The 24837-nt window shown below is 44.5% G+C and overlaps 8 protein-coding genes across 10 annotated transcripts; 5 read left to right on the top strand and 3 right to left on the bottom strand.

The window, feature by feature from the left end:
* Positions 1-302: 302 nt before the first annotated feature.
* Positions 303-1185, bottom strand: CG15023 (uncharacterized protein). Of its 3 annotated transcripts, none has more exons than NM_001300006.1 (2): positions 998-1185; positions 303-933 (listed from the first exon to the last, which is right to left on the bottom strand). In NM_001300006.1, exons 1-2 carry the CDS (start codon positions 998-1000, stop codon positions 427-429), a joined length of 510 nt encoding a protein of 169 aa, NP_001286935.1. In that variant the 5' UTR covers positions 1001-1185; the 3' UTR covers positions 303-426. The 3 variants fall into 3 exon arrangements, with proteins under 3 accessions (NP_001286935.1, NP_001261416.1, NP_647906.2); NM_001274487.1 differs by having other exon boundaries at positions 303-930; positions 998-1052; NM_139649.3 differs by having other exon boundaries at positions 998-1052.
* Positions 1186-2654: 1469 nt separating this feature from the next.
* Positions 2655-3504, bottom strand: CG15024 (uncharacterized protein). Its single transcript, NM_144079.3, has 2 exons — positions 3402-3504; positions 2655-3046 (listed from the first exon to the last, which is right to left on the bottom strand). The coding sequence occupies exons 1-2, from the start codon at positions 3402-3404 to the stop codon at positions 2729-2731; spliced, it is 321 nt and encodes a 106-aa protein (NP_652336.2). The 5' UTR covers positions 3405-3504; the 3' UTR covers positions 2655-2728.
* Positions 3505-4785: 1281 nt separating this feature from the next.
* Positions 4786-6311, bottom strand: CG32241 (uncharacterized protein). Its single transcript, NM_168087.3, has 2 exons — positions 6303-6311; positions 4786-6151 (listed from the first exon to the last, which is right to left on the bottom strand). The coding sequence occupies exons 1-2, from the start codon at positions 6303-6305 to the stop codon at positions 4907-4909; spliced, it is 1248 nt and encodes a 415-aa protein (NP_729000.2). The 5' UTR covers positions 6306-6311; the 3' UTR covers positions 4786-4906.
* A 3370-nt stretch (positions 6312-9681) lies between these two features.
* CG32249 (uncharacterized protein) lies at positions 9682-10693 on the top strand. The gene is made up of 2 exons (NM_168088.3): positions 9682-9690; positions 9752-10693. Exons 1-2 carry the CDS (start codon positions 9688-9690, stop codon positions 10475-10477), a joined length of 729 nt encoding a protein of 242 aa, NP_729001.2. The 5' UTR covers positions 9682-9687; the 3' UTR covers positions 10478-10693.
* A 736-nt stretch (positions 10694-11429) lies between these two features.
* Positions 11430-12119, top strand: CG32248 (uncharacterized protein). Its single transcript, NM_168089.3, has 2 exons — positions 11430-11448; positions 11520-12119. Exons 1-2 carry the CDS (start codon positions 11446-11448, stop codon positions 12063-12065), a joined length of 549 nt encoding a protein of 182 aa, NP_729002.2. The 5' UTR covers positions 11430-11445; the 3' UTR covers positions 12066-12119.
* Positions 12120-12748: 629 nt separating this feature from the next.
* On the top strand, positions 12749-14776 carry CG11349 (uncharacterized protein). The gene is made up of 2 exons (NM_139651.2): positions 12749-12760; positions 12819-14776. Exons 1-2 carry the CDS (start codon positions 12758-12760, stop codon positions 14703-14705), a joined length of 1890 nt encoding a protein of 629 aa, NP_647908.2. The 5' UTR covers positions 12749-12757; the 3' UTR covers positions 14706-14776.
* A 5187-nt stretch (positions 14777-19963) lies between these two features.
* On the top strand, positions 19964-21168 carry CG7465 (uncharacterized protein). Its single transcript, NM_139652.2, has 2 exons — positions 19964-20014; positions 20094-21168. The coding sequence occupies exons 1-2, from the start codon at positions 20012-20014 to the stop codon at positions 21054-21056; spliced, it is 966 nt and encodes a 321-aa protein (NP_647909.1). The 5' UTR covers positions 19964-20011; the 3' UTR covers positions 21057-21168.
* Positions 21169-22489: 1321 nt separating this feature from the next.
* On the top strand, positions 22490-24051 carry CG11350 (uncharacterized protein). Its single transcript, NM_139653.3, has 2 exons — positions 22490-22527; positions 22593-24051. The coding sequence occupies exons 1-2, from the start codon at positions 22525-22527 to the stop codon at positions 23958-23960; spliced, it is 1371 nt and encodes a 456-aa protein (NP_647910.1). The 5' UTR covers positions 22490-22524; the 3' UTR covers positions 23961-24051.
* Positions 24052-24837: the final 786 nt, after the last annotated feature.

Raw genomic sequence — 24837 nt, forward strand, 5'->3', positions numbered from 1 at the left:
AACGTCGATGGTCACCGCTTTTATACAAAGATCGCGCCTTCCTCGACCGGCTGGCTATTTGGTTTTCTTCACACTTTTCTTGGTTTTCATGAACTTGAGGTCGGCCAATTATCGGCGTGTGTTATCTCCCTCTACCCCAAAACAATTAATGCGATTTCGACCAAATTAGCTCTGCACAACAAAGCAGCTCATGAATATGCAGCGGATGCGACGAAATCCCAGACAATTGACGGTGATTGACTCGGCCATCTGTACCACTTTTGTCCCATCCCAATAAATATTTGGGAGATACCGATGCTAATGGGGTTAACAAAACAGCGTTTATTGAGATGGCTTTAACCTTATATAAACCTAAGCCTAGTGGAACGATTTAAAACAAAACTAATCCGGGGAAATCTTCCATGTTCAGTTCGATCGCGATTTTGCTCAGAAGGTGAACTCTTGGGCGGGCACATCGTAGTGGTAACCCGGTTCCGGTTGTGGTGGTGGGGGTGGAAGGTACGTGGGCACTGGCGTGGGTGCAGGTGTCGTTGTGGTTGTAGTGGTGGTGGTGGTAGTGGTACGCGGTGGTGGAGGTGGGGGAGGAAGGTAAGTGGGAGCAGGAGTGGGAGCGGGAGTGGTTGTCGTGGTAGTGGTAGTAGGTGGAGGGGGAGGAAGGTAGGTAGGAGCGGGAGTAGGAGCCGGAGTGGTTGTGGTGGTAGTTGTGGTTGTGGGCGGAGGAGGAGGTAGGTAAGTGGGTACTGGTTTGGGTGGCAGATAAGTCGGTGGTGGCGGTGGTGGCTCCGTCGTCGAGGTAATCACAAATGGTATCTCCGGCTTGGGGTAGTCATAGCCATAGCCATGCTCATGATGCTCCTCCAGGAGTTCCAGCGGCAAATGCGAAACATCACCGGCTGCAAAAGCCAGCAGACAGGTAGCCAAAATGAATAGCTTCTGAAATAGGAAAGAAATCGTGAAGTTCAGATTGCTTCTCATATCTACAACTGACCACACTCACCATCTCCTTTATGATATGTCTAACACCTTGAGCTCTTAAACCACAAATGATTGAGCGTTTGCATCCACGTCGGTTTATTTATAGTCAAAATTCTAAAACAGATCGATACTGTCCATGGCGCTCTAGAGGCCAATTATTATCATTTAAATCGATATAACACCGCTAGCCCCACGGCATTCTTTGTATCGGTAAATGTATCTGTATCTGTAGCGCTCTCCGCAGCCATGTTTATATGAATGATTAGCGCCACAATAGTGCGCCGAAGTTGACAGAGGAGCAGCGTCAACATCGCCAACTTTGTTTCGGAACTATTATGCCTATATGGGGCCCTACTGAGCCGTTTTTCATCAACGTCGTCACTTGGGTTTTCATTGTTACGGTGTTAAAGGTATGACCAAACTTCCGACGGAACCTGGGGCACAAAAGCTTAGCACACAGAAAAACAGTCATAAATTCATAAAAATTCTGAGCAGATTTTGAATCAATTTGAAATAAGTAATCAGCGAGTACTTGCATTCTGATATGGGTTGCTACATATTTTAAATGTTAATTAATGAAATTCATTCATACATGAAAGGTACATGCACTTAATGTTATTTATTTTAAGCTAGTCAAGCTAAATTTTCTCTCAGTGCATCTGAAGAGGTAGTTCCGTCGCTGGAAGCGTTGTAAGCGTGCTCTGCTGGCTGTCATAAATCATTTAGACTTCATTTATAATAATTATGGCTCGCGCTGCCTTTTGCAACTCAAGAAGTTTGAGTGGTCAGAGTTTCATGGACAGATGGACAATGAAGCTGTCTGCTGGACATGATCTTGCGGAAGCAATTCAGTTACAGATCAGTCGAGTTATATAGCAGAGGCGGAGAAGATGGTAAGGAGCTTAACGGCCACGGAGAACAAGGAAAATTAAGACTATTTTCAAACTAACATTTTTTTAATGGTGGTAGTCAGAAGATATCGAAATAGTTTTAGGAGAAGACCTATGTTTATAGTGAATGAAATTATGAACAAGTCTGGAAACATTTAATTTTATTCTTAAGGAATACTTAAATATTATTGTTTGAACAGTTTAGACACGGTGTTTACAAAACTAAAAAACTATTTTAAATAATGTCTGGATTATTTAGAACTCTCTATTGATTGGAGACCAGCCGCCTTAAGTTGACTAATTAGTTGGATTAGCGTCTTCGGCTACGATTGTATAAACAAACAGACGATACTGGTCCAGATTCAACTATCACTTTTATTTGACCGCATGCCAAAAAATCAATGGGTTGTTGAACTGCATAGTAGAGATCGAACTGATCGATTGTCAAGTGCCGGAATTGGATGGCGTGTGCTGAACCATCCTCGTTTCTGCTCGCCTTTGGCCAAAATGCGAGTAATTTATGCCGATTATGGAATTAATTGTCGTTTTTTATGGGCATTCATCTCAGCGTTGGCTAGGCCTCAGCAGTTTTGATCTATCGCAAATCTCTGCGAATTTCGTGATTCCTCAACCGGTTTGGATTAGAAATATTTGGTCGAGCAGAGACATTTTGTGCTTTTTATGAATACACTACTCTAAGCTGTGAATCTCGTTCTGAGCCACGTCCAAGGCAATGAGTTTTTGGAATAAGCCCTGTCCAAGGGCCTGAATTGTGAAAGGAACGCCGTTAGATTTCGATTTGATTTTATTGTTTATTATCTTTACGAAACTTTGGTACAAATTGGAATTAGTAAGGGTGGAATTTAGCTCTTAAAGCGCCGACTGGGCACCTGGTATTTGTATCCATGGATTTTCTTGGAGGCAGTTGTGCCGGCTGTTGTTGGTTCTACTGGTTCCTCCAGATCTTCAGCCTGGCCGAGTTCCGCATCGGAGGGAGCCACTGGGATGGCATCCTGGGGGAATTCCTCGCCCGTAGGAAACTCGTTGTTCACCTCCAGCTCTAGTTCCGTGACTTTGGGTACATCGTAAACAAATCCATTGCCAGATCTCACCAACTGGGAGACATCTGCTCGGGCGGCCAGACAAATTGCCATAAGCATGAAACTGAATACCAAAAAGCGCTATAGAGAAAATATATAAAATAATTTGTTTAAAAATTATAACCAAAGTTCTTGTGAGCAAAACTAGAAGTGTGTATTATCTACAATAGATTATAATCCTAAAAACAAATTATGATAATTTTCTGCATTAAATAGACTCACTATTGGAAAAAATCCAGTTTTGGTTGAATTATTAACAAAAAACTTTAAATAGTCGATATATGATGGAAGTGCAAATTTGATGAACAATTATCTTAAGCTTATGTTAAGCAGGGAACATGTTCTCCTTTTTTTTAAGTTAAATGCTCCAATTGCAGTAACTTTGAGATAAATCCAAATTAGTGGTGGTTATAAGCTACTAAAGACGATGGCTTACCATGATGTTAGATGATCTTTAGCTGGGTATAACTTGAAAGGGAAACCTTTAAGAATGCCGTAATAGTTGTCGCTACCAATGGAGCGTTGCTCAAGCGAATGCAGGCGCCGGCGATCGAGCCCAAACTATTTATACTTCTATATGTTCGCCACATTTGCCTCATTTTATTAATTGCGCCAAGCCGATCGTGATGACTGTGCTGAAGCCAAAACATAAACCGAACCAGTGGAACAGTGAGCGGCCCTAGATAAACAAACAAACGAATCGATGTCTTGGGCCAAATGGTGGTGCTACCGCTTCGGCAGCGGGCACTCCACTCAAAATGCTACAACATCTCCATCTCCAACCACATCGCCATTGCCAAGGCTAAGACTTGTTTTGTGGGGTCAAGTGTCAGTGCGTTGCTTTTGTCTCTGGCGCATTTGTTTGTCGATTTGTATACGAACTAATGATTCTGACAGATCAGTGTTTGCTCCCATCCACGTGATCCGAGTGGCTCCTCACGTCTTATATTCAATTATGCAGCCCTGCCCGATGCCCGGCGGAGCATATGTATAAAGCGCATAAAAGCGTCGCTTCAACACGTTTCCGTTTCATTGGATTTTATGGCTGCAAAACTCGCGAAGCCATCGCACAATTTATCCACGCCAACTTGACATTTTGATTATAGTATAGCATCGCCTTTCAGTGGACGTTGGAAGATTGATTGCACTAGCCATTTGGCCATTGATTAGATTGGTTTATGTCTAGGCGGAAATTGCACCTGCTGTTAACTGCCAACGGGATCTGAATGGAGACACACCCACTTTTTGATTATCCAAAGAAAGCTAACAATGGCATTTTAATAACTGGAACAAGTAACAATATTATATACCTGATTTCAATACAATTCATTGAATTCGTTTGTTAATACAAATTCAAATTAAATAAATATATTTATAAGGTGAGCTAAATTTTTGCTTCTTATTAAATCCCTGTCAATGAACTAACATACATGTGTAAATTGCACATAAATATATATGTATAAATTAAAGCGTTAAACAATTTATTCTGTTAAAGAAGAAACTGCTTCTGTTAGCAAAGAAATGCTTTTAGAAAACGAAGCATACTTCTCGGGCTAAGTGAGTCACATTAAAACTCATAGTATAGCAAAAGGCGTATATGATATAACGTTAGATATGATTTACCTTTCCAAAAATCATAAGGTACTAAATTATACTTTTGAAATAACATAAATTTATACGATTTCATTTTTTGGCACTTAAATAGACAGATACTTGATTTAAGTAAATTGAGTTGAATTACGATAACCAAGCTTTGTGTTATTTTACTATATTCCCGACTATCAATAGACAGCTAATTAAAATCGAATGATTTTTATTTTCACGGTTATATCAAGTGGACTTGGCTTTCCTGCGACAGGGAAAGGCCAAGCCACTCATTCACAATTCGTTCAAAAATATGGCTAATACTTAATCTGTGTATTTACAACGAGCTTCGAGAGCCTAGAAGTTGAACGCGGGCTGGGGGTCGTTGGGGTAGCTGTATCCCTTCTGGACGGGGGGCAGGTACTCGACCTTGGGGGTCACGTACACCTTCTTGGTCGGTGGTGGTGGTGGGGGTGGTGTGTAGACGACGACCTTCTTGGTTGGGGGAGGGATGTACACTGGCGGTGGTGGTGGAGGTGGGGTGTACACAACGACCTTCTTGGTGGGTGGTGGCACGTAGACTGGGGGAGCGACGTACACCTTTTTGGTGGGTGGGGGTGGCAGGTACTCAACCTTCGGTGCTGGAGGAGCAGAGACCTCGAATTTCACGGAGGGCTGGCCGTAGTGGTAGCCATCGTCCTTCAGGATGCCAGTTGGGGGTGGAGTGTAGACGACCTTCTTCGGTGGTGGTGGTGGTGGGGGTGGTGTGTAAACGACCTTCTTGGTTGGTGGTGGTGGGGGTGGGGTGTAGACAACCTTCTTGGTTGGTGGTGGTGGGGGTGGGGTGTAGATAACCTTCTTGGTTGGTGGTGGCACGTACACTGGGGGAGGGGCGATAACCACCTTCTTGGTCGGAGGAGGCAGGTACTCAACCTTGGGTGCTGGAGGAGCAGAGACCTCGAATTTCACGGAGGGCTGGCCGTAGTGGTAGCCATCGTCCTTCAGGATGCCAGTTGGGGGTGGAGTGTAGACGACCTTCTTCGGTGGTGGTGGTGGTGGGGGTGGTGTGTAGACGACCTTCTTGGTTGGTGGTGGTGGGGGTGGTGTGTAGACGACCTTCTTGGTTGGTGGTGGTGGGGGTGGTGTGTAGACGACCTTCTTGGTTGGTGGTGGTGGGGGTGGGGTGTAGACAACCTTCTTGGTTGGGGGTGGCACATACACTGGGGGAGGGGCGATAACCACCTTCTTGGTCGGAGGAGGCAGGTACTCAACCTTCGGTGGTGGAGGAGCAGAGACCTCGAATTTCACGGAGGGCTGTCCGTAGTGGTAACCATCGTCCTTGAGGACACCGGCGGGCTCGGAGGGGATGACCACTGGTGGTGTGTAGACGGGGCGAGGGGGTGTGGGCTTGGGCTTGGGGGCCTCGTAGACCACTACTCTTGGTGGGGCAGACTCGTGGGGCACATACGGCACGTCGATGACGACCGGAGCGCTAGGTGGCGCATAGTGGTATCCATCCTCCTGCAGGTTGTTGCTGTTCGAGAACAGATGAGAAACATCTGCGCTGGCCACGGCCACCAGGGCAAAAGCTATCAGGAATTTCTGCGAAGAAAACACAGATCGGTAAGCAAAGCTTGCATTTTAGGTGTCCATAGATATTCCACGGTCTGCCAGCTCGGTATTCGTATCCACCACCGAGTGCAGCGCTCTAATCCTCGATACTCCATTTCCGTTCCTCGGCTTGTGGTCTTACCATTTTGCTCAGATCCAATTCAACACCTCGAAGGTAGAGTTGTGACTGTGCCTTTTCTACTCGGGTCTACATTATTTATAGTTCAGCGCGCCTCAGGATGGCCAAAAGAGATTTCACGGCAGAAGCTTCTCGTCGGAGCTCCGAAAACTTAACAGAACCTGCTTGGTTTGGTTAACCGGCTGCTGCTGACGTTTCTGAGTCTTCTGGCTACGCAGCTCCCTCAGAACGACACCCATAAACTTACGGTCTATCTCGTTCTCTGTCGCGTCCCAGGCGAAATTTTATATTTTGGCGACAAATTTAGATTTTGGCCAGGGCAACAAAATGAAAAAAGCGCCTAGCACATCCAAGTAGAACCCACCTAAATGAACTCGAATATAATAAAAATCATAATCCAAAGAAAGCAAAAAGACTACTTTTAAATATGTGATAACTTAAAAGCTGAGTCTGCGCTTCGTGAGCTGTTTGAAAAGATTTAATTTAAATTCTAGAAAAACCGGTGAAATATAGACGATCGCGTGGAAGAACTCAGAAAGTGGAGGCGCAGAAGTGCTGGAATTTCGGGGAATGGAAGTCCCGCATGGGCTCGCAATTTCATGCTCGTTAATCTGCAAATATTTGGATAGTTGTGATCGATAACCAGCAGGGGTGCTCCACCATATGACAGTCAATTTGGAGAAGATGGAGCCACTTCGCACTTCACAACATAGACAATGGCACTCTTTAAATGATCCCCCACATAAATCTAGTTTAGAGCCACGTTCCACGCTGGTTAGCGCGACGAAAAGCATAAATTAATTTCGCATTGATTTGGTTCTATAAAAAAAAACCGATTTCAGTATGTTTTATTTATGAGAGCGTTCGTGGATTTGCATAAATTCTCCCAAAAGTTCCGTCTGTGGCTAGAGGCCCCAAATTATCTCTCCCTACGAAAAAAAAAAAATATTCACACTCTCGAAGGGCAACCTTCAGACAAACGTCATCCAAGTGCATGAATCAGTCATCGGAAGTGGAACCGGTTGCTTATGCAGTGCCCTCCTCAAACTGACCTTTGCCATGGACCGTTGCAAGGGCAACCACAATCCCAGCTTAACCCACTGTTCCAGATTCCTGTCATCTTCTCTTTTAAACGCAATTGATAAATCGATTTACGCGCGTCGAAAGTTGCACTCTTAAACTGATTTTTAATGTTGGTCATTTGAATTCCTACCATCAAACTTGATTGTTATACAATCGATTTGAATTTTAATGAAGTCCATTTATTTTTGCAATAATCGCAAACAAATCTTTTTCTTCAGATTGTGCCGTTAATTGCTTCTCGATTCAAATACATTATTATCCTCTTCGGCTATGACGTACAAGATGGATAGTATTCCAAGAATTCCCACCAAACGTGGCTAGGTCGATCGTTGACCGACGCAATAATTTGATCCATGCTGTTCTTTTTTTTAGAATTCCGGGGGTTTTTCGCTTAATTTCCATTTAGAAGTTGTATTGCGTAATCTATAGGGCAAATCTCTCAGTATCGAAGAAATCTGGTTTGCTTGTCAGACTTAGTGCGAACTATCTACGTCATGACTTGGACTTAGTCGTCAATCAAGTGATTATTAAACGTGCCATAGTCATCGATTAATCACGATGGTTAATTTTTGAATGGCTGTTAGCGACTCTGGCAATTTGTCGGAATTTGATGTGTGTGATCTGACCCGAGCGGATCAAAGTTTCCGGCATTTAAATGAGTTCTCAGACCATCATCTACCCGCTAATATAAAAAATTAGCTCTGATTACTTCATCTGAAATGAAAACAACGCTCCTGCCTGTGGTTTAATTAGATTAATGCTGGGTAAATGCCACACAACGGTAAACGAGTTTGCAATCTGCACTCCCCTCCATATATATACCAAATATATATCATCGCAAATGTGTATTTTGAACAATGAATTTGTTGAAATAGCCAAATATGTCCACCGCTAAACACGCGTGCGATGTATTAGGGTTGGGGATCTAAATCGAAAGACGGGATCGGAAATTGCAGAGCCGTATAACCGATCCTGAAACCGGTTCAATTAGTTTGGTGAATGCTTTAGTATTTAGTGTTTATAAATTTCACATTAGATATTGGGCATAATTAAGAACAAGTTTACTGTGTCCATTCCTATGAGTGAGTTCTCTCAAAACCAAATTCAAGACCAAATTCCAACCGAATGCAAGCAAATAATTTTGAAAACTCTTTATCAATCCCAGCATAATGTCAAACATTAATCTTCAAGGGGGCGAGATAATGTGGGGAATCAATTAGCGGCCAAGCAACGGAAGCCAAGTTAACACAGCCAACCAGCTACAGGCCAATATATACTGGATGTTTGGCAACTTTTGGCACGAACAAAACGAAACCGCAAGCCAGCACAACACACAAAAGCTAAAGTTCATTAAGAATACAACAAAATTTCTTTCTGGCTGTATAAATCTGCATTAAGAGCACATAAATTCCAAAAATTATTTAACATCGTCTTTGAACCGACCGTTGTGGCTTACATTCGTGGTTCGTGTCCCGGCTTACTCTGTTACGGCAACAGAACACAGTTCTTTAACAGTGGCGATACAGACAATTGAGCAGAACACGAACTAGTAAAAAAAAACCCGTATTATAGCTCTTACTGTCTGAAATAAGTGGGTATACTAGGTTAGATGAACAGTACGTAACACTAGAAGTCTGCTCAATGAAATATGTACGCTCTTAATTAGGAGGACTAGGACCAGGGCAGAATCTGACTGTGCTAAGGAACGTCAAAATGTGTTAATAGTATTTTGTTTAGGTCAGCAATAACAATAATAATAAAAATTTAGTTCGTACCCATTACTCGGGCACTGAACCGGTATGGGAATACGTATGAATCATCTATCCAAAACAGTACTATGACCATACATCGAAACAAACTGAATCCCTAATCCAATTATCCCTTAGATGGAATCTTTATGCGTTTATTAGAAACTCAAATTAATAAAAATACGCATTTCAAATTGCGTCTTATTAATTAACTCATAGTATTGCAGAAAAGTGAAAGTATTTACCAAACCAGATTTATGGACTTGGCGAGCTACTTTTATTTAAATATTTTAACTCAAATTGATGCGAGCAATTGTTTTATGGCTGACATGGAACCTGCGTCTGGACTACTGCTTTTATTTATGGTTCGCAGTCGTAACCGCATTTCGCCAGACGACTGCAATCAGAATGACAATACCGATACATATGCAAAAGATATACCAGCTGAATGTTATTAGATATACTATATATTTGGGGTTCTGCCCAAATTGTCTTATAAATACCAAATGTTCTGCTCGCAAAAAAACAGTTTAATTGTTCGACTTTGTGTGATCAACATGGTGGGTTTCAATCGGATTGGATTTAATAATTGTGAGATTAATGGAAAATTTTTCTGCCCAGCGTGTCCTCTTCTTGCCTTTCGCAGTGGCTCTCTTGGGAGTGGTCGGTGCCACTTCTCTATCCAGGACCTATTTGCCGCCTCAGGTGCAGGTGGTGCAACCCCAGGTGATCTCTGTTCCCAGGGTTCAAGTTCAACCCCAGATCATCGAGCGTCAGGTGGTTCCCGCCCCTCTGGTGGTGCCACAAGTGGTTCCCGTTTATCGTCCGTCGCCAGTGGTGCAGATAGCTCGTCCTGCTCCCCAAGTGATCTCCGTGGCTGCGCCTCGTAACACCTATCTGCCACCCCAAGTGATTAGTCGCCCCGCTCCACAGGTGGTGTCCATTGCGCGTCCCGCTCCACAGGTGGTGTCCATTGCGCGTCCCGCTCCGCAGGTGGTGTCCATTGCTCGTCCTGCTCCACAGGTGGTGTCCATTGCTCGTCCTGCTCCACAGGTGGTGTCCATTGCTCGTCCCGCTCCAGAGGTGGTGTCCATTGCGCGTCCTGCTCCAGAGGTAGTGTCCATTGCGCGTCCCGCTCCGCAGGTGGTGTCCATTGCTCGTCCTGCTCCACAGGTGGTGTCCATTGCTCGTCCTGCTCCACAGGTGGTGTCCATTGTTCGTCCTGCTCCACAGGTGGTGTCCATTGCTCGTCCTGCTCCGCAAGTGATCTCGGTGGCTGCTCCGCGCAATACCTACCTGCCGCCACAAGTCATCGCTCCTCGTAACACCTACCTGCCGCCCCAGTAAGATGCCTCATCATCCGAAACAACATTTCTGAGCAACCACCAACTCAACTGGTTTGTGGTTTAACCCACAACACCAACTATATTCGAATGCTAATTCACCATCTTGGCAAAGAAATGCAAAAATACATTTAATAGGTTTATTTGTGTGTCTGACTTGATACGATTAGCATATTCTCGAATTAGCGCAAAAGAGACAATAAAGAAAGCTCAGAAAGATAAACAATAACATTGTTTAGACTCGAGACCATTGGAGGGCGTCAATACAGATCAGATAACGTGATTATGCAAAAAAGGGCACCATATGCCATTAACCCCAAGAGGAAATGTTTAAGATACCTAATACCTTGGGAGTCGCGATCTTGAGGCTTCTCTGAACAATTAATCAATCAGTCCATCAATCGAGTTAGCGGAACATTAAGTCATTAGCCTGAGCAATTTGTTTGCTTTAAGTGGATAAGGTATACGGCTGACTAGATAGTTTATGACCGGCTAATTGCTATACTTCTTGTTCTGGATCGATTTAAAAATAGCTCTCTGCTACTGTTTCTATTAACCCAATATCGGGTTTAGTCTTAGCAAAAGCTTGGGTGAATTAAAAAAGCTCTTCTTCAAGACGAAACCAAACTATCAGGTTTGCGATAAAATTGTTTTGGCAAAAAAATTAAGCTGTGATACGTGTATTCTTATGAATATTTATATTTAATATGACAGCAAAAAAATGAGAGTTTTAAATCCAAACTCCATGGCGTACCTAACTGATAAAAACAAGCCCCATATGGCGTCGTGGTCGAGGTATCTGTTTGCCCAATTAAACAAATTTTTCGACGCGAAGAAAAACGTTTCGTTGATTTATGATACTCAGCACTTCCGTTTGGATCCGCAGATTCTCCGACTTGTATAAAAGTACAGGAGTCGCCGGTCTAAGATATTATTCGGTTCGTTGCTCCTAAAGCAAACAGATCATCTAAAATGGTAAGGATCTCCCATCTGTATTGCGGATTATATTAGTTGGCATATTATTCTATTTCGATTTTTCCCTGTAGAAATTCTTTATCTTGACCTTGGCCGTGGTTGGCTGTGTGGCCGCCGAATCTGGCTACAACTACAATGCTCCCCGCCAGGTAGCCGCCTCTGCCCCGGCTCCTGTTTTCCAGCAAGCTGCCTCTGCTCCGGCTCCAGTGAGGACCTACGTGCCCCCAGCTCCAGCTGCCTCTGCCCCAGTGCAGTCGTTTGCCCCTGCCCCAGCTCCAGTAGCTGCTCCTGCTCCCGTTTTCCAGCAGGCCGCCTCTGCACCCGCACCAGCCCGCACATACGTGCCTCCCGCTCCCCATGTCCACCACCATGCCGCCGCCTCAGCTCCAGCTCCCGTTCAGTCCTTTGCTCCTGCTCCAGCTCCCGCCCCCGCCCCCGTGCAGTCCTTCGCCTCTGCTCCAGCTCCTGCTTTCGAGTCCTCCGGACCGGTGTTCGAGGCCGCAGCTTCCGCCCCCTCTGCCGCCCGCTCCGGATACGATTATAGCCAGCCCGCCGCCAGCCAGCAGGGATACAAGTACAAGACCGTCCGTCGCCGTGTGTTCAAGCACCGCGCTTAAACGATGATGATGATACGATAAAATGCGACAATAAAAAACTCGAATATTAAATTTATAAAAACATAGTTTTATTTGAGCATTAAAACACTAATAAAGATAATATGATAATTTGATAATTAAACAAGAATGATATGGTGTATAGTTTTAGCAAAAGAAGCGCGCAAAAAAAAAAACTATAAAACCTAAAACAACATTTCAAAAGTGCTAAAATTCTTGCTAGAAAAGAAAAAAAAAATCGCAAAATTAAATTTTATTAATAATTGTTAGTTAGTACTGGAGTGCAGTTTTTCTTATCCATAACTAACAATCAGTTGTTAATGATAAATTAGTTTGAAGCTTCAATTGTATTACTAGGCCAAATTCACACCTGGAAACGAAGTTCAAAGAACCCATGCGTTATCGCATAAGTGTGCAGCGCACTTGGGCCAATAAATTTAAACGCTTTGATCTGACAAATTTACGGGACACTTTCGTTGTGCTTCAGAATATTCAATAGAATTTAAATTGGCGGCTATTCAATAAGAACAAATGGGTCACATAAAGCGCGGAATCGATTTCTCACGCTCGGCAACAGGTTTCGCTTTCAACTGTGGTCTTTTTTGGGGGCTCGATGTGGGGATGCAACAAAAAAGATCCCGAAGAGAGTATATAAGTTGCATCTACAGCTGCTTACAGTCACTGGCACTTTAGCAATGGTAACGGATCAACGATAGGTTCTAGGTTCCGCATTTCACCAATCCATTTTTATTTTAGAATGTCCTCGTGATCCTGGTTCTATGCCTTATGGCAATCGCATGTCTGGCGGACGTTTCCCATGTGAAACACCACAAGCACCAGCGGCATCATCACTCCAGGGATCACGAAGATGACGATGAGGAGTCCCATTACCTACCTCCCCACGAGGAAAAGGAGGTGGAGCAACCTTTTTACAAGAAGGAGAAGCACACCAGTGAAAAGGTGGTTTACCACAAGGTAGAGGAGCACGAGGAGCCCAAATACTACAAGGAGCATCAACATGAAGAGCCCAAAAAGCAGCGAGTGGATCACTACCATCACTATGACAAGAAGCCAGAAGTAAAGACCCAGCACATTCACTACAAGCATAGCAAGCCCCATGTCCGTACGGATTACAATCAGGACTTGTTCACCCCAGCTGCTACCCAAGTGGTTTATCGCCGCCGTCGTCCTAGTCGAATTCTATACGCCAGTGCCCCCAACTCGGTGTTCCACACCCACACGCAGATCAACGTGCAGTCCCAGGATTCGGAATTGAATTCCCTTACTCGCCCAGATCGTGCAGCAGGAGCACAGGATCCTGCTGGGGCTCAAGCACCGACTGGAGCCCAGGCACCAGGATTTCGACCCAACTGCCAGTTTGTTGGACCTGGAAACGTACCACCTGGCTGTGGACCCTCTGATCCCATAGGTGCTCAGCTACCAGCCAGTGCTTTGGCTCCCACTGGTGCTAATCTTCCGGCCAATCAACCTGTTGCCGGCGGACAATTGGCTGTTCTGGGTAACGGTCAGCGACCTCCACGTCCAGGTGGCTATGGAGGTGGATATGGCAACCGACTCAACTTTTTTGTTGATCCTTCGCTGGGCGCTCAGCTGGGAGCCATAGGTAATGCTGGAGCTGGAAATCAACAGGCTGCCGGAGGAGGTCAGCTTGCGGGAGGAGCTCAACTTGGAGGGAGCCAAGGATTCGACCCTTCCTTTGGTGCCCAAGCAGCTGCCGGAGGACCATTTAACACTGGTTTTGGAGCTGGTCAAAGACCTCAAAGACCTGCGCAAAACCAATATGATCCCAACCTTCAGCTAGGTGGCCCTTTTGACCCCTCCGTGGGTGCTCAATTGGGCGCAGGTCAGGGTGTTTCTAACCAAAGACCAAGTGGACAGGGAGCATTTGATCCTTCTACAGGTGCTCAATTGGGCGCAGGTGAGGGTGTTTCTAACCAAAGACCAAGTGGACAGGGAGCATTTGATCCTTCTACGGGTGCTCAATTGGGTGCAGGTCAGGGCTTTAACCAGAGACCAAGTGCACAGGGAGCATTTGATCCTTCGACAGGTGCCCAACTTGGAGCTGGACAAGGCGTGCCTAACCAGCGACCCAATGCAGCTGGACCAGGAGCTTTTGATCCCAATCAGCGACAGTCCGACCCCTCCATTGGAGCCCAATTGGCAGCGGGACAAGTACCACGCCTCAACAACCGACGACAGCGCAATCGATCCAACTACCAGGGTCTCAATGTGCTGAATGGAAACGTTTTCGGACAACCCCATCTCCAGGGACCCACAAATGCGCTGGGAAATCAACAGGACACCAACATCATAGACGGCAACTTCTACAGCGATCCTCATCATGGACACCAGCGGGCTTTGGTATCGGTTAATCCTAATCAGCGTTCAGTCCTTATACCCGATGACGATGATGCGGACGATGATGGGCAGCTAGGATTTCTGGGCTTTGCGGCTAGTAACAAGCAGTCCTCTTATGTGGTTGCTCCCAAACAACTGCGATCTCATAGGCGCAGTTCAAAGCGAAACAATGTGGATCTTAAAACATCTGCTTCGGAGTACGACACTGACTATCGTGAGGATGGCTATCACTACCAGAAGCCCAAACAGTCATTCGAGTTTTAAGTATTTTAAAACAGAACATATTATAACATAAATTAAATCATACTTATCAGCATTTGCTACAAGAGCATACCAAACAAACCTTGATTACTTATTTAAAGCATACTTTCAGGCGAAAACTATGGCGGCTACTTCCGTTTCCGCTCAAGGTAGCTTTAAAGTTTGTTGAGAAATCGACACGGGTTTTCAAGCTGAGCTTTATAAATTGAGCTTTTGATTAAGCTTTACACCAGACTACAAATATCTATATTGCACATAAAAATATCCAGATATTTACCAACTATGTATATTTGATTTTTTTGTTTGCCTTTAAATTACATACATTAACATAAATATACACGTGCAAATAGATTAGGGCATTTATGTTCTGGCCATATCTGCGATTGCCTTTGATGGAAAAGGTGTATATATTGTCCATTAGGGTACGCGGAAAGGAAACTAGTTCAGAGCTATATAGAAATAGAGGCACAAAGACATTTTTTTTATAGTGAGAGAGGCAAAATGAATTGTCGACATAAATTTATGCAATCATTTAGATTCGATTCTCATGCAAATCCAATCAACTGAAATCAAAATAGAAATAAAACAAAATCTATTGTTTCACCAGGCAGCATATCTTGGCCAGTCGACTGCATAGAGGTGAGCTGCCCAAAACACATTCATTGGATCCGTTTTTGGCCCACCTCATTTGTGACCTATGGATAAAAGGCTGCGTGTATGTTATGTTTTTGTTATGATTATTTTTTACTCAGACTGAGGCGGGCCTTAGTAATGTTTAAATTCGGCAATCAATGTCAATATTAGCGAGTGGACTCCTAAATCAAATGTGGGCAGTCCACTGCCGGCATGTGCGTCTGTTTTTTGGCCAACTGTAGGTCAGAGAGGATTAGCCTTAGCCCATCTCGTCGGCTCGTGACCCAATGCACCGACCCATAGAAACCTATTAGCTGATCCCCATAAATCAGCGCACTTCTCCTGGTGAAATTGGCAAGCTTAAGAGAGTCAAATGACCGCAGCAGGGCCTTCAAAAAAATGTCTACAAGTAGCATTAAATTAAAATAATTTATGGCAAACTTTCGGATCAAACTCTACGGAGGAGCTCGGCTCGGCATAAAATTAACGGAGACCGTTAAAAGCCCGCTGATTACAGAAATAAATTTCGGATGATGTCTGTGCGAATTTCGCGGGCTTGTGGCTATGCAAAGCGAGTGAGTGGGTTCAAAGTGGGGCTGCTGGAGTTCAATGATCCGGTGCCACCCGCCTCTTTGGCAATTATTGCTATCAAACATTATGAACCATAATTTTTAGGCTTTCCCGAAGCACTGCGCAAAATCAGAACTGAGAATTTTCAGAACAGTATTAATTTTTCAATTTAAATTGTTCTACTAAATAAGAATCGAACAATTTTAATCACTAAGGCAGTGAAATATAATTCAATTAATCAATTAATTTAATTATAATCAAAAGTCATTTATGTATGAAATATATCGAATGTACTCTGATTTCTTTAGGTGTATTTATTATTTAATGACTTTCCAGATGGCCAACATAGAGCTACAACTCTGTACTGAAAGGGTTCTGAGTTTCGGGATCATAACTAATCCGATCTCATGTAACTCCGCCTTGCGTCATCCGTTAAACATAGCCTAAAAAAATCGACGAGCATTCGATGCTCGGATGATTAATTTTCAGCACTTGGCAGCCACATAATTAATTTTAGACAGCCCACAACCGAGAATACATATTCAAGAACGATCGCACTTTATTTTCTATCAGCCATCAAACAGAAAGCCCCTCGATGAGCCGCAGGCAGCCCCAAAATAAGAATCGAATTAGAATCAGAATCAGAATTACATGAAAGGAACTTGCCAAATTTCGGCTGCCACGCGTTTCCATTATTTATTGGCCACGAGCCGAGTGTTAAAAGTGTGCGGAATTTTATTTTTCATCTTTTTTGTTGCCCTGTTGCTTGGCGTTGATTTTTGTATATTTATAATTTAGCTCTTTTCGGATTTGTTTTGTTTTTTTTTTTTTAGAGCTCTGGAGATGCGCTTCATGACGGTGGTGGCACTTTCTAGTCGCCGGCTCCGAAGAGTGGGGCGATTTGAAAACGGGTTTCCAGAATGATTTATCATATATTTTAGTTAAACGAAAAAAGAGCATAACAGGCTAAAAGAACGTTAAGTTTATCGTAAAAGACTAAAACGTGTACTTGGCTAGTGAGTGTTAGAGTCTTTTGAAACAGACTTTCTTTTACGCTGTAAAAAAAGCAACAGACTATATTTTATTTGATAAATTTTGATGGAGAGCAGAAACATGTAAAGAAATTGTTCTAAAATTTAATTAAGATAAATACAAATAAAAGAAACATAAACTGTTAATAAATACCTTTACTTCCCAGCCAACTAACCTTGTAATATGTAATATAATTTTGATAATAATACGATGCCCTTACCATATGCAAGCTTTCAGATAAGATTCCATTTTATATAAACTACAATGCGGGATAGGGAATCCTCCCCAATTAGAGTATCTTGAAAACTAAATTAACTAGCGCGTGTGACTATGCCGGACAAAATACAAAGACTAAGACAAAGGAAAGGCGGCAGCCACGAGAAAGAAGTTGCCGCCTGTTAAGCTCACATATATGGCAAAAATCGAATGGCCATAATATTAATTAGAATAGAATTTGCATAAATTAAGCCAACGCGAAATGGTCTTTGGTTTTTGTTAGACAGAGCGACGCGACCTGTGGGATTATGCAAAGGCAGTCTGAATCTGGTATATACAGCGATTCGGAAACTCCATTTGGGGAGACCGATCGAGCGCGCCCGGCCATTAACCATAGTATACATTATCCGATAACACAATCAGTGGGACGGAGATCTCCTTTCGCCGATCCGCTCTCCTGTCCGTTTTCTTTTTGTGGGTTACGCTAATTCGGGGCCCACGCTTACTTATTAAGCCGGGCTGACAATTTAAATGTTGTCTGTGGCCGTTGCGTTGGGATTTTGTCCCATTCTACGGGACGACTATATGGGATCCCAACTGCCATTCACTAATTTGCATATTTCTCTATTTTTCGGCATAAGCATCGATTCCGAAATGGAACTCTTAAGTGTTCGGACCGGCTCACCGAACTACTGATGGATAGTAATAATAAGCAGATGGGGCTATCGTGATCTATTGACTGGCAGCTTGCGTGTAGAACATCTATGGGCAACTGGACCATAATCAGAATAGAAATACATACACACATATGTGGAATATGCTAGAACTCGCTATGTTGCCAGTGAATAAAATGTAAATTGGCAAAGCCATAAATTCAGCTCGTTAATACTCGCAGTTTTTTGAGTATTTTTAAGTGCTGCACACATACAGGAAATTAAGTGATTTATCTCACGCGTACAATGGCAGGCCAAACTAGAATTGTAAGGCTCTCAACCTTTATGCATTTGGGAATAGGAAAACTGATATAGTTGCTATTTGATACCGACCAAAGTGTTTATGGTCGCCGCGTTAATTAGCCAAACTGGTGCTATTAAGGTCCGTCTTCTCAGATTGGTGGCGATTGGTGGCGCGTGACAACCATCCATCACCGGCGCAATCCCCACAACCACCTCCATTCATCTAAAACTTCGGGCAACCCCATCGATCATGGCCTTGACTTTCACGGCTGTACTTTGACCCGAGTTATATAGCGATTTTTCGATGAATCGATTGGCGGTTGATTAGTCATCGTTTATCCTTCACTTTACGGAACCGATTAGTTCTTAGCACCTCTAACGAGCCTTGCTTCATGGCTATTTATTTTAGCTTCGATGTTGCAAATACACCAAATAAAGCATGTACTCCCCCTCTCCGCCAAAGTTAAACCATTAATCATTTGCTGCACTTTGACTCTTAACAAATTGATTAGCTTGACTTGATGGCCTGCCTTCTTTTTTTAAACGCATTAATATCTTCAATTTAATCATTCAATCCTATTTTATCAACTGGCGCATGCGTTTAAAATTAAACTAACTCATAAATAAGCGAAAATAAATACTCCTTATATGCAGGTGGAAACAGATTAACTTGATTTATTCGGACATCCCTTGCATGTCCATGTTTAATTTTGGAAACAATTGGTGAGAGGTTTTTAACCAGAAGTGACACAAAAAATCACTTGCAGATTAAATGTCACATCTGGATGATATTGAAAAATGCTTAAGCTGGGATTAAGTGTGCTGTGTCAACCAAATTGGTCGATTAATAATTATAAGAAAACATGTTTTTAAAAGTAAGCTGTACCTATTACGATTTCAAATCAATGTTTTATTAAAACTTAAATTTTATTTTTAAATAACAATTATATATTTTAGACATATCCATACTGTTGTCTTTTTTAATGTCAATAAATATTATTAGCCATTTCAAACTTAGTAATTGATAAGCGCGCATCCGCACAAAGCGGATTGTTCTTAGAATTCACAATGGGATCTTCTGAAGATCTCGTCATCCTATATCCGGCATTCGGTTTACAAACTTATACAATTCGTACGCATCAGGCATAATTATATCATATTTCCAAAAATTGAATGGCTCGCTTGGTCAGTTCCTATTTGTTGATTAATGAACGGCGAACGACATCGCCACAATGGGAAGAGGCTGCGATCGAAATAATCGACTTTTTGAGTGGCGATTCGGAAAGCTATTGAAGTGAGCGAATTTGATTGAAACATATAACTCATCATTTGAATTTATATCGAGCGCAATTCCAATAGCGGCTTGAATGAAACCAGGCAGGTGGAGCGAACACAAAGAGGTGTAAACAAGACGAGAGCCAAGTTAATACGGATATATGTATATGTTTATATATATTTGTATGTGAGTATCTTTGCGCGCTCGACTTGTCCAAAACGTTGATGTCCATCAAATCTTTTGCATATGATTAAATAAAACAATTAAGAGAATCCGTGCGAACGATTTTGGCCATTAAACATTTTTTTTTTAGCCATCAACTGCTCCGAAGCTATAGCTTGTGCGAATGTAAGCGTCGCAGTCGCCGTCTATCGTGTTGGCCAAGCTGCGTTTGAGCCGCAAAAGAGCGGCTTAGAACCCGTAGCTTAGCCAAACCAAAGCCGAAGTCGTGCGAATTTACAGACGCTTGCGCCGGCAGCGACGTCTTTTTGGGCAGAGGCGCAAAAAACGCCAGCTCTGTAATAGCCAGCGAAGAGCGGAGAATCTGTATAAATACCAAAAGGTTCTGCGTATTCCTCATTAGAGTTTCGGTTTTACTGCTGTGAACAAGCAACTCATCGGACAATATGGTACGATTCGACAATTTAGGAGCCATCGAATCGCCACTGAAGGACTAAACTAAACAAATTTCCCAACTGTCTCTTGCAGAAACTCTTCCTGGTCGCTTTTGCCGTGATCGCAGCCGTGGCTGCCGATGTCAGCCACCTGCCCTCCAACGAGTACCTGCCTCCCGTCCAGGAGCAGCAGATCATCGCCGGACCCAGCAACGAGTACCTGCCTCCCGTGCAGGCCGAGTCTGCCCCCGCCCATGAGCTGGCCGATGATGGCTACCGGTACAAGACCCACAAGCGCGTGGTGGTCCGCCGCCACCGCCGTGACGTCAACGAGCTCTTCAACGAGTACCTGCCCCCCTTCGCAGCTCCTTCCAACGAGTACCTGGCTCCTGCTGAGGGTGCTCCTGAGACCATCTTGGCCGATGATGGATACCGTTACAAGACCCACAAGCGCGTGGTAACCCGCCGTCACCGTCGTGATGTGAGCCACTTGCCCTCCAACGAGTACCTGCCCCCAGTCCAGGCTGCTGCTCCTTCCAACGAGTATCTGCCCCCAGTGTCCGCCCCCGTCCAGGTTGCTGCCCCAGCTCCCGCTCCAGTTCAGATCGCCGCCCCTGTCCAGCTGGCCGCCCCCGCTCCTGTCGTGGTTGAGGCTGAGCCCGCCCATGAGCTGGCCGATGACGGTTACCGTTACAAGACCCATCGTCGCGTTGTTTACCGCCGCCACCGCCGTGACGTCAACGAGCTCTCCAACGAGTACCTGCCCCCCTTCGCAGCTCCTTCCAACGAGTACCTGGCTCCCGCTGAGACTGCTCCTGAGACCGACTTGGCCGTTGATGGATACCGCTACAAGACCCACAAGCGCGTGGTAACCCGCCGTCACCGTCGTGATGTGAACGAGCTCTCCAACGAGTACTTGCCTCCCGTGCAGTCTGCTCCCTCTGCCGAGTACCTTGCCCCCCAGGAAAACACCGTCGAGGCGGCTCCCGCCCATGTCCTGGCTGATGATGGATACGTCTACAAGACCCACAAGCGCGTTGTGTTGCGCCGCCACTAAATCATCCGATAAAGGCTTCACTAGGTGATCGAATTGTGCTCATTTTTGAGTGCAGACCCTACTATTAGAATACCTCTTTTTCATTCAAATACAATAATACGATAACGAATCCATACATTCAGCTCTTTTTAATTTTATTATGTTGGGTGTACGAGCTGGGTGATAAAAGGTTATATGTATAGAATTGACTGAAGGAGGAATATATTCGGATAAAACATAAATCTTTGCGGATAATATATAAACCAGAGAATAATAAAAAACGACAAAGTTTTTAAACATGTATTAACCTATTTAAAAATAATAATTTAATGTAATAATATAAAAAGGTTTTAGGGCTAGAATATATTCATTATTTCACGATCTAATTATACACATAAGAACGTGGGATTAGAGAAGCAATATACACTTGACACATAATCGAAATTGAAATCTATTTATGCCGAAGCTTCCGCAATCTCATCTTCAAAAAGTTCAAGCCTGCTTAACGCTTTTAGACCATTTACCTACAAAAGTAAGGGTATGTTAACTTTCTTGGATGGTGTGTCTTTTTAATATGCCGTTATTAATTTAATAGGTTTTTATGACCTAAACGCTTATGTAATTTATTAAAATGTTATTTTATAGTGGATATATTATTTATATACGATTTGCAATTAAATATAGAAACGTTTTGTTAGCAGAATCTAGTTCGAGGAATAGAATTAATTACCCCGTTTTATTAATGTTTTCCTTCGACTCTTCATAAAAGGTAATTTTTCCAAAAGTGTATTCAGTTCATTTTGTTCAGGTTTTCTTTCAGCCGGTGATATACAATCGCTTTCGACAGTCACATCTATGTATTGTTTCGGCATTGAGGTCGTGATTTATTTCCGCAATTTGATTGCTTTTTCGGCAGTCATTTCGCTTCTTACCAACTGTTTTTAGCCTTTTCTCCGCTCCGCTATCGAACATCTGCTTTTATTACCCGAAGTCATAGAACCCGATTAGTACCAGTTGATTAAGCCACAATATAATTATCGACAATTAAGCAAATTGAGCTGGGGTGGGTCGGAATTGGGAATCGAAATTGGCACGCGTTTGGTCTGGGAGAAATTGGCAAGTGCGGATAGGGGAACAATGGAACCTGATCTTGGCCACTAAGTATTAACGAAATATACTTAAAATATTAAGTGGCCGTTTGGATGATTTGGCGGTTAGGCCGGGGGTGAAAGGGGGACTCCCAAATCGTGGCTCATGATCTCGCTGGAGTTGAGCAGAGCGCAAAACCCGTTGCAAACCTGCTTGCAAAACTATAATGGATATGTTTTGGCGGTGTCACTAAATACAAATTCATAAATTAAATAGTCAAATGCAAATTTCTCGCCGCAGGCCGGTGATTAGAATCATATAAATAAGCCGCAGAACATTGTCTAAGGCATCACTTCCACTTGCACTCTCCGTTCAACTGGACAGCCGAGCACCCAGCAAAATGGTATTAACCAGGAACGGTGCGCCATTAGGATAATCAGCTAATATGTGCCATTTTCTCCATTGCAGAAATTCTTCTTGTTCTGCGCCTTCATCGCCGCCGTGGCCGCTGATGTCAGCCACCTGCCATCTAGCCAGTACCTGCCCCCCGGCCGTGGAGCAGCATCGGCTCCCGTGGCTTCCTACTCTGCTCCTTCCCAGAGCTACAGCGTAGAGGCCTCGGCCCCAGTTGCCTCCTACTCTGCTCCCGTTGAGTCCAGCTACTCCGTTGCTGCTTCTGCTCCAGCGGTGTCTTATGCTGCTCCAGCTGTGTCCTACGCCGCTCCCGCCCAGAGCTACTCTGCTCCTGCTGCCACCTACACTGCTGCTGCTTCTGCCCCAGCTGTGTCCTACGCCGCTCCTGCCCAAAGCTACTCTGCTCCTGCTGCCACCTACACTGCTGCTGCTTCTGCCCCAGCTGTGTCCTACGCCGCTCCTGCCCAGAGCTACTCTGCTCCTGCTGCCACCTACACTGCTGCTGCTTCTGCCCCAGCTGTGACCTACGCTGCTCCTGCTCAGACCTACACCGCTGCCGCTTCCGCCCCAGCTGTGTCCTACTCCGCTCCCGCTGAGTCTTACGAGACCGCTGCCTCTGAGCCCGCCCACACCTTCTCGGCCAACGATGGATACCGCTACAAGACCCACAAGCGCGTGGTCCTTCGCCGTCATCGTCGTGGCGTGCCCTCCAACGACTACCTGCCCCCCTTCCAGGGAGCCGCTTCTGCCCCAACCAGTGAGTACCTGCCCCCAGCAGCTTCCGCCCCCGCTCCAGTCTACCAGAGCGCTGCCTCTGCCCCAGCTGTGTCCTACGCCGCTCCCGCCCAGACCTATTCCGCACCTGCTGTCTCCTACGCCGAGCCCGCCGAGAGCTACGAAACCGCTGCTTCTGCTCCTGCCCACTCCTTCTCCTCCAACGATGGATACCGCTACAAGACCCACAAGCGTGTGGTGCTCCGCCGTCACCGTCGTGATGTGAGCCACCTGCCTTCCAACGATTACCTGCCTCCAGCAGCCTCTGCCCCAGCTCCAGTGTACTCCGCCCCCGCTCAGAGCTACTCTGCTCCCGCTGCCACCTACACCGCTGCTGCCTCCGCCCCAGCTGTGTCCTACGCCGCACCTGCCCAGAGCTACTCTGCTCCTGCTGCCACCTACACCGCTGCTGCTTCCGCTCCAGCTGTCTCCTACTCTGCTCCCTCTCAGAGCTACTCTGCTCCCGAGTACTACAGCGGTGCCGCTTCCGCCCCAGCTGTCTCCTACTCCGCCCCAGCTGCTTCCTACTCTGCCCCAGCTGAGAGCTACGAGACCGCCGCCTCTGAGCCCGCCCACTCCTTCTCCTCCAACGATGGATACCGCTACAAGACCCAGCGTCGCGTGGTCCTCCGCCGTCACCGTTACTAGAGGCTCCAACGAACCCCCAGCGAACCGAGCCAAATCCTGTTATTTGACTCACGGGTTTCATCTGGGAAACGAAATTAATAAATTCATAAATAAAAAAAATATTGAAAAATACTTCCACTGCCTGATTAATTAATCGACTAACAGGAAACCCCATTGACGGGAGCCCCCTTATTTGCCTAACAATAATATTGCATAATAGAATAAGAAGTTTTGGCCACTAAAGCCAATGATTATCAGGCATTAATACCGAGCTGTCGTCAAGCGGAGACGATACAGCAACTGAAAAAACTAGTTCAAATCGAGATGCGGAAACTCGTTTAATGCTTCGAAATTAATTTTTTGTTCAGCAAGTGCATTGTCATCTGAAGCTTCAAGTTCAAAGTCAACCATAAGAAAATTCGAGGCATACTTTTTGGCCTTTGTAAGATTTATATGGATGTAGTAAGCATATAGTAAGTGTATATTTATGTAGTAAGTCCCTCGCGGCAGACTACAGAGTTAAAAAAAACCCAGTGAATTATGGATCTATTTTGTAAGGCAGACTTATTAAAAAATTTATCTTAGTAATATAAAAAGCCTCAATGTATAGCATTATATCCGTATCACAGAAAGACTTTTGTTATTCCGGCTAAAAAATAGCAGGTTGAATGATTCCAATGCTATCGCGTTACCGAAGTTTGAGCAGAATTATTAATTTCTTGTTGCCCAAATGTACTCTACTTTTCGGCAAGCCAGCACTATAAACTGCGATGTCTAAAAGTATGTGATTCGACCGAATTTTTAGTTTATTCTAGATGGGATCTGCTGTTTCACTCTAAGACTAGACGTCTTACCCTTCGACACACTGAAAGAAAACAGTAAGAACATAACATTCACA

The sequence above is a fragment of the Drosophila melanogaster genome, chromosome 3L (assembly GCF_000001215.4).
Source record: "Drosophila melanogaster chromosome 3L".
Classification (NCBI taxonomy): domain Eukaryota; kingdom Metazoa; phylum Arthropoda; class Insecta; order Diptera; family Drosophilidae; genus Drosophila; species Drosophila melanogaster.